Here is a 12,497-nt window from a genome sequence, read left to right on the forward strand (position 1 = left end):
ACTGGAATCATTCTGAAAACAAGAAGCATTTCCATGAAACTAAACATTATCGAGGCGTTAAATTCAAATTTTCAGACATGAGCTGTTAAAACTTGAAGGCACCAGAAGTGCATCTCCACAGACGTCATGGATGTACTAAAAACCAGTAACATCATCCACAGACATCACTTGGCACGATTTCAACGCTATCGACTCTAAAAACACTAATGACAAACTTATATTTGTCGAGAAATACTAGTTTCCTAGTATCACACAAGTATTCACCAAAACGAGTTCACTGAAACATCATGGCCATACAAGGCTTCTCAAACCTATAAACAACGGTAGAAACAAAACCAACCAAGAACAGTTGCTCCGAAAAGCTCCCGCACTGTTGTTGATAAAATACTTGAGAAGTTCTACTGGAGGTTTGTGCTGGAAATATCTTAGCCAACATAATGGAGTGGGAGAAAGACTTGGCACTCCAGGCCAACAACTGCAACTACCATCCTTTCACAAACTAAAGCTTCAAGTAGATGGTTATTCACAGAAAATTGCAGACCATTAGCAAATTTATTTCACCTTCGATGTGGTTTAGTTCATCCTTTTCCTTACTGACGAGTTATAGCTGTGCTTGTGGACCAATTTGGTAATAGCAAAATTCAAGCAGCATTTACCCAGAGAGGCACTGCCACTGCACTTTACATCATCAAGAACTCATAACAATGAGCTTGAAACAGAACATTGCCACAATTGGCTAATCTGCAGCATCATATGTATCCTGCTGTTAAGATGATCAGACAAAGGAAAGCTAACACAGGAGCACAGGCGTGAGAAGTTATGGAAAACTAAAGGTAGGGATGTTGCAATTAACTGCATATCAGTTCAAGGTTGCAGACTAGGGGTATGCTGGTTGGTGTTAGAGGCATGAAATAAGGAAAAAAACAAGAGTTAAAATCTTACCATTCAGTACAAAATTCATGAAGCCGAGCCTGACTTCTGAACCCATACTTGTCTCTGCATATTATTAGCCAAGATTAAGTATAAGATTGTAAAATTTCACTAATTGATTATCATTATTTCAGGATATTTCACCTCATACGAACTATAGGCAGTAGAACCTCTCTTGGAATTCTTTCCTTCTGAAGGATTCAAGGAGCTATCTGTGTCCTTCAGACTACGTAATGATCCACGACGCCCAACATGCCTATGAGAACCTGAATAATTATCAAGTAAGCATCAGTTACACAGACTAACAGAACAAAATGATGTACAATTGCTATACAAGTTTGACAGGCCACACCATTTTCAGCTCCAGAATAATCAACTCGTCTGCCTCCGTGAATCTTTATATCTTCACTTCTACTTGCATAGGACAGATCAGGTTTTCTTTCTCCATAACCCAATGGTGTTTCATGGGCAGCAAGCAAGTTACTACCACGTGCATTGCGTGTCTGAATAACCACCTCGTCCTCCCGAACTTTCCCAACTGCCTGTTGAGACACGGATAAGCCTTCTGAAGAATTAGCTGACAGCTGGACCACTTCAGGAGGAATTCTATCATTAGATTGAGATCTATCTGGACGACGAAGAGGAGCCCAAACACCACGATCAGGTCTGTCTTTATTCCTAGTTCGCCTTTCATGTTTTTCGCTCGATACAGAAACATGTTTGTTGTCTACAGCAGCCTTACCATCTGTATATTTTTTATCATCATCAGAAACAGATGCAAGCGATGAAATACATGGTATGTGATCCTTGGAATTCAAGCTTGCACTGGGAGGTCGAGATGGATGCTTGTCCTCTACATTTGCCACTTGCATTTGTTGTTCAGTATGGGTGGTATTTATAAATGAAAAATCCATACGACCCTCCTTTGTGAGTATGCTTTTAATGATCCTTCCACTCGTCTGGTTTTTTTTAGATGAAAAAATAGGTGAACCTTTGACTGGAGATGCTACAATCTGGTGTTGTGCTAAAACTCTAGGCGCCTGATGAAAGTACACAGTAGTTGTTATGACATGATAAAACAATGATTAAGAATGAAAAAGCACATCATCATCTGTTGCTTACATCAGAAGATTCTCTCTCCTTCCCTTTCAAAAGCACAAATCTGGTTTTTCCAGATTCAACTCCTGGGCCTACATGAATTCCAATAATTAAATTGCTGATTAAGAGATCATAGCCGACTCATGCTTCTGTTGTGTGTGTGTGTGCGCGCGTGTGTGTTTGTGTGTGTTAGTTACAACTGTTCGACAGTTTGTTATTTGCAATATTCTATACAAGTGCTTTTAGCAATTACAATTTGTCAGTTTACAAGATGAAGTTGGTTATATGAATTATCAGAATATCAAAAACACCTTTTAGAAATCTTATTCAGAATAGGATCATTAACCCAACCAGAAGTAAGAGCATGGATATGGATACAGTTGAGCATCTGAGAAAGAATTTTATCATTTTGGCCCCTCCATCTTCTGACAATTTTCTTCAAGAAGCAACTCTTGACATGGATTAGGAACCCTCGTTGGGGAAATGTAAAAACCCAATTACATGAAAAGTTGAGAACAGCCCTTAATACCAAAGAAAGAGAAAACTCTATTAACAGCTCTCTTCTAGTCAGACAAATGAATTGATAAGCCTACAAAAATTTCCAAGATCAACTTAGCAGCAGAGCAGAACAGAAACTGTCATTGGCATAGGTAATGGTAAGTCACCAGCATATAATCATTTTAGAAAAGAGAATACCACCAAATCAACCTAACTTCTGTATTAGAATCCATGAGACAAATGAAGAATTGCTACATAATGATGAAAGATATGGTGATGAAGGATATCCAGCCTAATGCTATTAACACTCCTGAACTCCTCAGAACAAATACCATTAACCTTGTAATGGAAGTTGAAAGAGGAAAGACAAGTTTTAATCCAACCAACTGAAAAAAAGAAACATTGTCAAAAGCCTTTTGTAAATAAATTATTATAATGATAGAAGGAATCCTCCTAGATGAAGAGTGGCGTCCTAGAGAAAGAACATCAGCTAGTGCTTTGCTTTCAATACAACATGATGCTCTGGGGCAAAGTGTGATCACTTATGTCATTCTTTGGTGAAACTTAACGAAAGATAGAAACCTGGGAAGAACTTGCACAATCGTTCAGCATTCTAACACGCAGATTCAAAGGACAAAGAGACTCTCTAAAGAAATAAGAGCCGATGAAATGTTTGCTTGTGCTCAAACTGTCCCTCACAATTGTCTGTGTGTATATATAAATATATATTCCTCACGTGCTACAGAAGGATATAATTGAGTTATTCTATTAAAAGAGAACAACAACTTCACTCGTATATGTGTGTCTTCCTCCCAAACTAAAAGAAACATTTGCTAGGGAGTACATCTTTTTAACTCCCAAACTAAAAGAGTAGGCAATAATCTTTGAATCAAATTATACTGTGTGTGCACGAGCCGTAAGAGATCATTCATAACAACAGTTTGTAATCTCCTAACTATTTATGTTTAACTACTAGAACTAGTGTTTGGACAACAACCTAATAGATGCCTGGATCCCAGAATCAATAGCAGACTAGAACAGTCAACCAAAAACCCATCAAAAGAGGATGTTCATGAAATCAGAAATATAACATACCAAATTCATCTTCTACTCCTTCCTTCTCAATCGTAGAAGGTACATTAACAGATTTATCTGATGCAGACATCTGGTCTTCCTTTCTTGACATCAAAATGTATGTTGGTTTGTCTTTAAGGCCTCGTTTTTTCATGCTATCCTTAAGCACGTACTGAAAGCACCAAAGAGCATAAAAGACATGAGAAATGATACTAGTAAATAGAAACGAGGTAACATAGTAAAAAATAAAAAATAAATACCAAAAATGAAAAAGAAAAGATCAGTGAGCAAGCAATACAGAAAAATGTTAGCCTTGCAGAAAGAATTAGGTAAAATACAAACATGCATTAAAGTATCCACTGATGGCACTATTGGATAAAATATATGTGCTGAACGGTCAAGTATGATAGAATTCCAAAATTTGGAAAATAGAAGAATGCCATATGGATACTTTCCAAACACATTCAAGAAATCAGATTACGATATGTCTTATTGCCTAACAGTGACTTTCAAATGATGGCAATATGATTTCTAATCAAGTCAGCAAAACCCACTTGAGTGCCTATTCATCATAAAGGATCCCAACAGATATGATGAGATAAATTATCGCCATATTATATTTGAAGAGCTTCTCTAAAAAGGCCATCCAAATGTGTATGAAAAGGAAATGTATATGCCATCCAAGATGACACATACAAAAACAAAAGCAAAAACAAAAACAAAAACAAAAAAAGAAGCTGGCACTGTCCAACGTACTTCCATTATGTAGCCCATCATGACAAGTATAAGAAAAATACTGCTGGAGCAAATGTGCCATCACCTTCTTGAGTTTATTGCGTTACAAAAAAAGTAAGCTCAACAACTGCCTTCCCACAGCCTATCACCTGATCATGACCATATTGAAGACCTTCCAGGAAGCTAAGTACAGACCTCAGGTCTAGCTTTTCTATTAAATGGCAATTGCTAAAGATAATATATCATGGTTTTCTATATTGGTGCTTCTATAAATGTTAGTAGCTTCACCAAACTCTCTAGAGGCTATCACCAACCACACTAAGACATTTAATAACTTCGGTACAAGTGTAATGCAAATGATATCAAGGACCAGGCTGCTTTACAAAAAAAAAACAAAAGAAAGAAAATAATTAAAAAGCATTCAATTGAAAAAGCATAAAATGCATAAACATTTTAAATAATATGCTTCACATTCATGCCCAAGAACTTGGAGAACAGAAAATCAATTCAAAACTGAAAAAAAAAAGGCACAGACAAAGAAATGCATACATTTGAAGTTGCAACTTTACGCCTATCAGAACCTCTTTTGGCAGAAGAACTTGAAGGGCTAGCAGAAACTCCCAATCGTTTACTAACTTTACCATTGCCGAATAATTTCTGCAGAAAGAATAATATCTGAACATGTGAAAAGATTATACCAAAAGCAGCAAAAAAACAAAAAAAAACCTTTGTAGTTAGTTTGAAAGCATTAAATAGAACCACAAATTCCTAAATCATCGATCAGCCAACTCAGATCCAAACAATAAAATATCCAAATAATAGAGACTACTGATAAATTTGTTAAAATAAACAAGCATAATAAATAGGTTCCTTTGACATTTTTCATACTAAAAATCGTTGTTAGATTCACATACAAAATAATAATTCACAGAAATAATGAGAACCCAACAACAGTCAAGCTTATGCTACTCAGAAGGCACCTCATAAGTTTCTAAATGGCCAGTAAGCCACACAAAATACAAATGCCCAATCATGTTTGCCAAGGGTAATAGGTAGCCCAAGGATCTAAAAGGTTGCCCACGGAAAACACAGTTCCTAAGATTACTTGATGAGTTCAAAAGGTGAATCACAAAGGAAGATGGCTTTGTTAGATACTATAAACTTGATAGAGAAGAGACTTTTATGATACCTGAGAACCATTTTTAGCTGCTCTTTTCCGTCGAACAAAATCCATTAATGGTGTTATTATGGGTGCTTCCTTTATAGCACCTATACAAAAGCAAAAGATGAAATAAAAAAATGGTTTTCTCTTAATTAAGCATCTTCATTTGAGCAACTCCTACTTTTTTAGCACTATCTAGCTAAGATGATTTGCAGCTACATTTAGCAACTGACCAGCTCTTTCAGCTTCTTTCCTCTCTAACTGAATCTCTGCACTAGGAAGATGTTCTGCGGGTTTTGATACAAGTTCAAGAAACTCCATGTATTCAGGATCTAAAAGTTAATGGGATATACAGCTATTTAGTAAGAATGGATGGTGGCCAGCACCAGTGTAATACTTGTAAGTTTGATGATATGCGCCAAAGTTGAAAATAGATTACCCTTAGATATGGTCCCTTCACGACCATCATTTTTTAACCACAGCTTTGGAACTCGTTGAGATGGTGCATACTCTACAAGAGCCTTAAACTGAGCACCTGGCATAATTATTTCAAGAACCCATCATACAAGAACACACCATGAAAAAAAAATAATTTTAAATTGTTTGTTGCAACTAAGTAGATATAATTATACAGAGAAAAACAAAATGGACATGTTATATTATAAGTTAATCGTTAGAGAATATAATATGCACATAATAGACCATAAAAAGAAAAAGCAGCAGGAATGAAATAAAGTTAAATACCCTTCTCATTGACGAATATGTGCCCACCAAAGAACTCAGCAAACTCAACCACATCTTCTGGTCTTTTGAAGTTAATATATGCTCGAGAATGTCTTTGGTCCTTTTGGCTGCAGCATTCAGAAAATTTGGATATTAAAGTTAAAACCACAAACTAAAAGTAGAGTCTTTCACAAACTAAAGTAGAACCTTTTCAAACAAAAGAGATAGTTTATCATGGTATTTGTTTATAAGAATAAAACATGGCCATACAAAGGATAATCCACAAATTACATACATTGTTTTTAGATTTTAGTATATATTTCCACTAAGTGCTACAAACCATCAACTTTGGCCTAAAAATAGTCCAAATGAAGGTAAGAGAGGAGATGTCAAAATATTTAAGGAAGAAGGAATTCACAAACACCAACTATCAACTAGAATTAAAAAACTTGCTGGTATACTATATTCGGATTTTTTTTTCTTTGAATTTGTAACATATCCAACTAAGAACATCTTTTTAAAAACTCACGATTAAAACAATAAGGCAGTAAAAAATTGATAGAATGCCATAATCATTGACAATAAATGTATAGAGTTGTTCATATATTGAGACAAAAACAATTTTCCTCCTAATGATAGGTTGAAAGACATGAACAAGTCATAAATCTTCATATCAATAACACAAGGATTGGAATCGGCTAAAAAATTTTAAGTAAATAATAACCATAATGGAAAAGGATGTTATCATACTAGAAAATATCAATTTAAAAAAAAAAAAACTTCATAGTAACTAAAAGTAAAACAAGCTTATTTTTATCTTTATGCTAATTTTATTTTAAAATGCAAATACAAAGAAAGAAAAGTTAAATCATACAATCCTAACTATGATAATTTTGCTAATTTGAATAAGAATTGAACATTTCATAATGTTATTTGTCTAAAGCCTTAAATTATGTCAGCTATAGAATTTTTTATAATTTCAATAGGTGGATGAATTATCTGATCATTTCCAAGAATATAAAATATCCTTATTTGTTTTAATACATTTCTATATGGTTTTTAAGTATCTAAGATTTGTTTTATAGGTAGATGAATTATCTGATTATTCCATTCTTGAAAGATATCATAAATAAAAAATCATGGTAGTACAAGGCTTACAATCATCATTATCAAACCATGTTTGTCCCAGGTATTGTCTACATGAACATTATCCCTTACTCAAGCTATACAAGGCTAAATCACTAGTACAAGGCACAGAGTAATTTTATAAAAAATAAACATGCTAATCAATTTAAGTATTTGATGATTATTTTTAAAGTGAAAGTCCAAAATTTATATAATCTACAATATATTAAATATGAGAAGATGATGTCCCCTTTGTTGGATCAATGTTTTAACTAAATCAATATCTCTAGTTGAGCTCAGTAAAGAAAAAAAAAAGTTCCGCTTGAATTCAATAAGACTTTTTACAACCAAGCTTGAACGAAAAAGGGCAGTCCGGTAACGAACTCTTAAGAAAAATCAACAAGCATGGACATAGTCAAATGCGCTCAGCTAGGCTCATTTCAGCCCAACTTATTTTACTACAATAGAATAATTTGACAAACAACATTGATCTATTGAATATAGTTGTGTCATTCACTAAGTTAACCAAGTTGAGCAACTGATATGCATTGAGTGTATTAAATTTTGCGTCTTTGGAATTTTTGAAAACCAAACCAAAGGTTGAACCATTTTCTTCACTAGTAGTTAAACTGGCCCTAGTGTTCTAAAAAGAGACCTATGCATTTTAGACAAGGACCTAATTACATATGTGATGTGATTCCGTTAGCCAATTCCAATGACTAGGTGTGTTCCAAGGCAGACTAGGCAGGCATCTTATATGGTGGGGAAAAAACACTTGTTTAGTGATGATCAAGAACTTACCAAAGACTTTTGTGATGAAATCTTTCTGATTGACTAATGTTTTTGATGTAGTAACTAGTAACACAAACCTATTAAGTGTTGAATGTGTGTTTTACAGATGATAAGCACCTTAAATATTGATTATATGTGTGCAACTAGTAAATATGACTTATTCTACACTGTCAAATTATGTGTTATTGATGTAGATTTTATCTTATGTGGATTTATGAATTGGATGAATTGAATACATACTATGTTGGATATATGCTAAAACTTTTATCTAGAATAGTGTTATTACCTTTTAATACCAACTCTATATGCTTCTGCCTAGCATATATGCTTTATCAGTGAGTCGACCACCTTAAAACACCTTTTAAAACCTTAATAGAACATCAGTCTAATTTTGAGAAGATCGGTTAGGATTTGAGACAAATTGCATTCCATGAGGATTAATTGTCATTGAGCAACAAAGACAGAAGCTCCACTCAAACTCTCCCTTCAACATTGTAATTTCAAAATACACATTCAAGTTCAGCAACAATGGACCAAAAAAAAGAAGAAAAACGCAGCAATTGAGGATATAGGAGCTTATTATTCTGTCAACATGAAGTTGAATAAGACGTGACATAGTCTTTATTACCAACTCATAAATTGAATTTCAACAGTCATTACTAGAGAATTTCTTTATTATCAACATTTTCAGTCAATCTTGACCATTTATCACCTGTATATGTGTGGCTTTAAGGGATTTTATTTGTCACAGACCAAGAGACACAAAATCAAGAAAGGTTGTCTCAGTGCTGCTGATCATATCCAACTCAGTCAATCTCAGTGGATTGGCTAGGTCCACAAACTATGCTCCAAACTCTAAATGCTAAACAAATATAACCTAGAGTTGCTGAGTTGACAAACTATGGTCAAAACTTTATATATAAACATATATATCCTAGTTCAACTGAATTTGCAAATTATGAACATGTACTTCAGTTGATATTTGCCTAAGTACATTATCCAATCCCATATGAGATTTTTTTGGATGCTATAAGAAATTTTAATGAAATATTTGCTTAGTACCTAAGACCCAGAACATCTTAACCAATAAGCATAGTTTTGACCAAATTACCTAAACCAGTATATACCATATACCACCAAGATGGTTCAAAATCTCCATTGTAACACCATTTATAGGTACAATTGACTAGTTTTCTAATCATTGAGCCAAACTCCAAAAGTTATCTAATGACAATTATTAGTCACCCTCACGTCACCTCTTACTCATCAATAGGAATTATAACTTACTCAACTATATCGTTTACCTCCCAAGTTCACTAACTCTCACTTTTGTCAATTTTCCATCATTGCATAACTCAGAATAACAAAAGTTCAAACATATTACTACAAAGAGACAAACTTGTCAGTTGGAGCATTGTTGCCACTGGAAGTGCTTGAGCCATGCCATGTTGCTGATTCTTCATGAAGGGGAGAGGTAGGATTAAATGCTAACCATTCAACTGATTTCATTTGGATTTCTTACCTCATTCAGTCAGATCTCACTAAATTTCAACTTTCAGAAAAATATTATCGTTGCATTACACGAATAACAGGCCTTGATGGATGAGCCACATGGATGGTGCCTTTTCAAGATGACCTCAAGTATCTCATCACGTCGTGTGAATAGGTGATAGTGATATACTGGGATGATAATAATAATTTCAGACTAGATAGATTGAACTTGGTGGTGAAATTTTGAATACTACAAAATTTTCAAATTTTAAACCAAAAGGAAAAAGTTAACACAGACATGATTGAATCCAATTTGTTCCAGTGCAACTCAATCTAGATCCGTATATAACCTCAAAATAGTGCTAGAACAATCGCCACAAAATAAGCCTAAATGAATACCTCTATTGCCATAAAGTCCAATCCATTCCCAACTGCAACTTAAGCACAATCTGCGTGGATGATTATGGTGTTAAATGGTGCCTACAAAATCCTATCGAACCATCAAACTAACGACTTCCACATGAGGTATGCCATTTAGCACTGACTAAAAAAACATGATGTGCTTGCACTGTTGTTTTGGAATATTCCTAATAAATCTTTCCTAACAGCTTATTAAGAGTTAAATCAGACCAACAACAGAATTAAGAACCCAATAGATTGTAAACGGAAGTTTTATAAGTAAGCTAAACGCAAAATGCAGGAACAGGTATATTGCAAAAGCATTAATGTTATCTCACTGAAATGTCGATAGGCAAAACTAAGAATCTAGTGCATTAACTAAATTAATTCAGTTGTATTAGAGAAAAGGAAAAAAAAACACACACACGCACAAGCAGCTAGAATACGTCAAAAATTTCAAATTCTAACCCAAAAGGAAAAAAGTTAACACAGAAATGATTGAATCCAATTTGTTCCAGTGCAACTCAATCTAGATCCGACAACCAAAAAAACAAAAACGTTTTTTTTAATTAAAACTAGGCACGATAAAGTTCCCTTACCTATTCTTCCCGGGGCGAAAGCAGAACCAATCGTAGCGACCAGCGAACCTACTGTCGATCTGCTCCACGAGCGTCGTCGAAGACATCGACGAAGGCAGGCGCCGAACCACGATCTTCGTTCGATCGGTAGGATCCTTCATCAACTCGATCCTACAAAACCCTCCAATTCGACTGAAACTCGACACTCCCCCTCCAAGTCTCGCCGCGGTAATCCGCCAAGGAGTCGATCCGTAGGCGGAGTCAAGACCTCGGATTAAGGCTAGGGTTTTTCCCCAAATTTGGGTTGCAATCCGACGTCAGGAATCGAGAGGTGCACGAATCGGCGTGAAGAGGCCGCAGCGACAAGATGTATGTCCACGTTAGGGAAAGAGATGCGTTATATGTTGAAACATTTAAGGAGTTTTTTTATTGCCGTTTTTGCACCGTTTTATCCGATCTGTTATCATCAGCGTTTACTAAGAGATAAAACGAAAAAGGTATATTGATTTAGCAAAATTAAAGGATTACTGTAACATTTGGAGAAAGGGGTTAATTTGGTAAATAATATAAATTGGACATCCTTTTTATAACAAATCAAAATAGCAGATCCCCTGGTTAAAAACATGGATTAAGGGATGATCGACTCTCAATTATGGTTGGATCATAAAAAAATGGACTAGGAGATTATAGATTGGGTCGGAGCAGGCGGTCGGAGGTCGCTTGGAGGTTGTCCCCTGCTAAGCGCCTGATAACCTGAATATTTGCCCACTTCCGACGGTCGTCCCCTGCTAGCTACAAAAGACATAACTAGCGAGAAGGATGGCACGAGAGAAAGCTGACGGACTCGGTACGTCCGATGGATGAAGCGCTACAGAAGAGTACGTTGGGAGACAAGAAGGAGGCACGCGGCGTTTTCCGAGGGACGATAAACCAGAGCGGAAGATTGCTCGAGAAGGTCGGAAGATGGGTTCGGGTGAGTCCTATTTCGGATGGCCGAAATCACCCAAGCAAGTGGAACCGGAACGGAAGACTCGTACCAATGCGAACGGAATCGAAGCAAAAGACCGGATTGAAAGTCAACAAAATATTGACTTCCCAGTCGGGGCGCTCAGACCTAGTCCAAGGTGCCCAAACCTAGTTCGGGGCGCACGGACCTAGTCCAGGTGCCTGAACTTGGTATGGGCGCTCGGATCTAAAATCTCAGCCAAACATAAAGTGACATGTTCCGTTGCGACAGGGATAAAGTTTTATCCCCATTCAGATGCTTGGAACCCTTCTAAGCGCCCTGACTAGGGCTATAAATACAGCCTTGATCCAGTAGCTTAGAACAACACTTGTAAACGCTTCTCTTTTGTTCTACTACTTGTTTGTGAGTCGTCAACGCTATAAGAGGTTTTTCTGCCCGAAGGAGACTTTGATAGTGAGCTTCAACTGCCTTAGATTTTCTATCATCTGATTGCAAACCAAATAACTTCTTTTGTGCCTTATCTCTTTCTTTAATTAATTAGTTTTTTGTTATGCAAGTGTTAGTTTAATAAAACTGTAAAGTTCAAGAAGGGTTTTTGTTTCTGTTATTTTTATACAGGGTCATTCCCCCCCCCCCCCCCCCCCCCCCCTCTAGCTGATCGCCAAGGAACCAACACGCTGCTCAACTGTTGATGGTGTACACTCTCGAGTTTATAACTGTCGCTCGGATGTGGTCATCGACTCCTGAGTTTATAATCGTCGTTCGACTTTTGTTCTTGTTGACTCATGAGTTTATAGTCGTCGCTCGACTTTTAACTTGACCAAACAACACAAGAGTCTAAAACACCTAGGATTTTTATTTATTGTTCCCTGCACTTACAAGACATATGTTTATACAATTGTATCTTAATTTAATTACGTACCTC

At 36.0% G+C, this 12,497-nt stretch overlaps 1 protein-coding gene across 2 annotated transcripts; it reads right to left on the bottom strand.

The window, feature by feature from the left end:
• Nucleotides 1-108: 108 nt before the first annotated feature.
• On the bottom strand, nt 109-11,000 carry LOC121971659 (regulator of nonsense transcripts UPF3-like). 2 transcript variants are annotated; one of them, XM_042523019.1, is made up of 12 exons: nt 10,627-11,000; nt 6,242-6,348; nt 5,937-6,032; nt 5,731-5,829; nt 5,525-5,604; nt 4,885-4,992; nt 3,622-3,772; nt 2,053-2,120; nt 1,283-1,970; nt 1,075-1,196; nt 943-996; nt 109-741 (listed from the first exon to the last, which is right to left on the bottom strand). In XM_042523019.1, exons 1-11 carry the CDS (start codon nt 10,764-10,766, stop codon nt 958-960), a joined length of 1,698 nt encoding a protein of 565 aa, XP_042378953.1. In that variant the 5' UTR covers nt 10,767-11,000; the 3' UTR covers nt 109-741; nt 943-957. The 2 variants fall into 2 exon arrangements, with proteins under 2 accessions (XP_042378953.1, XP_042378954.1); XM_042523020.1 differs by having other exon boundaries at nt 109-763.
• Between the last annotated feature and the right edge of the window lie 1,497 nt (nt 11,001-12,497).

This window comes from Zingiber officinale, chromosome 4A (assembly GCF_018446385.1).
Source record: "Zingiber officinale cultivar Zhangliang chromosome 4A, Zo_v1.1, whole genome shotgun sequence".
NCBI lineage: Eukaryota > Viridiplantae > Streptophyta > Magnoliopsida > Zingiberales > Zingiberaceae > Zingiber > Zingiber officinale.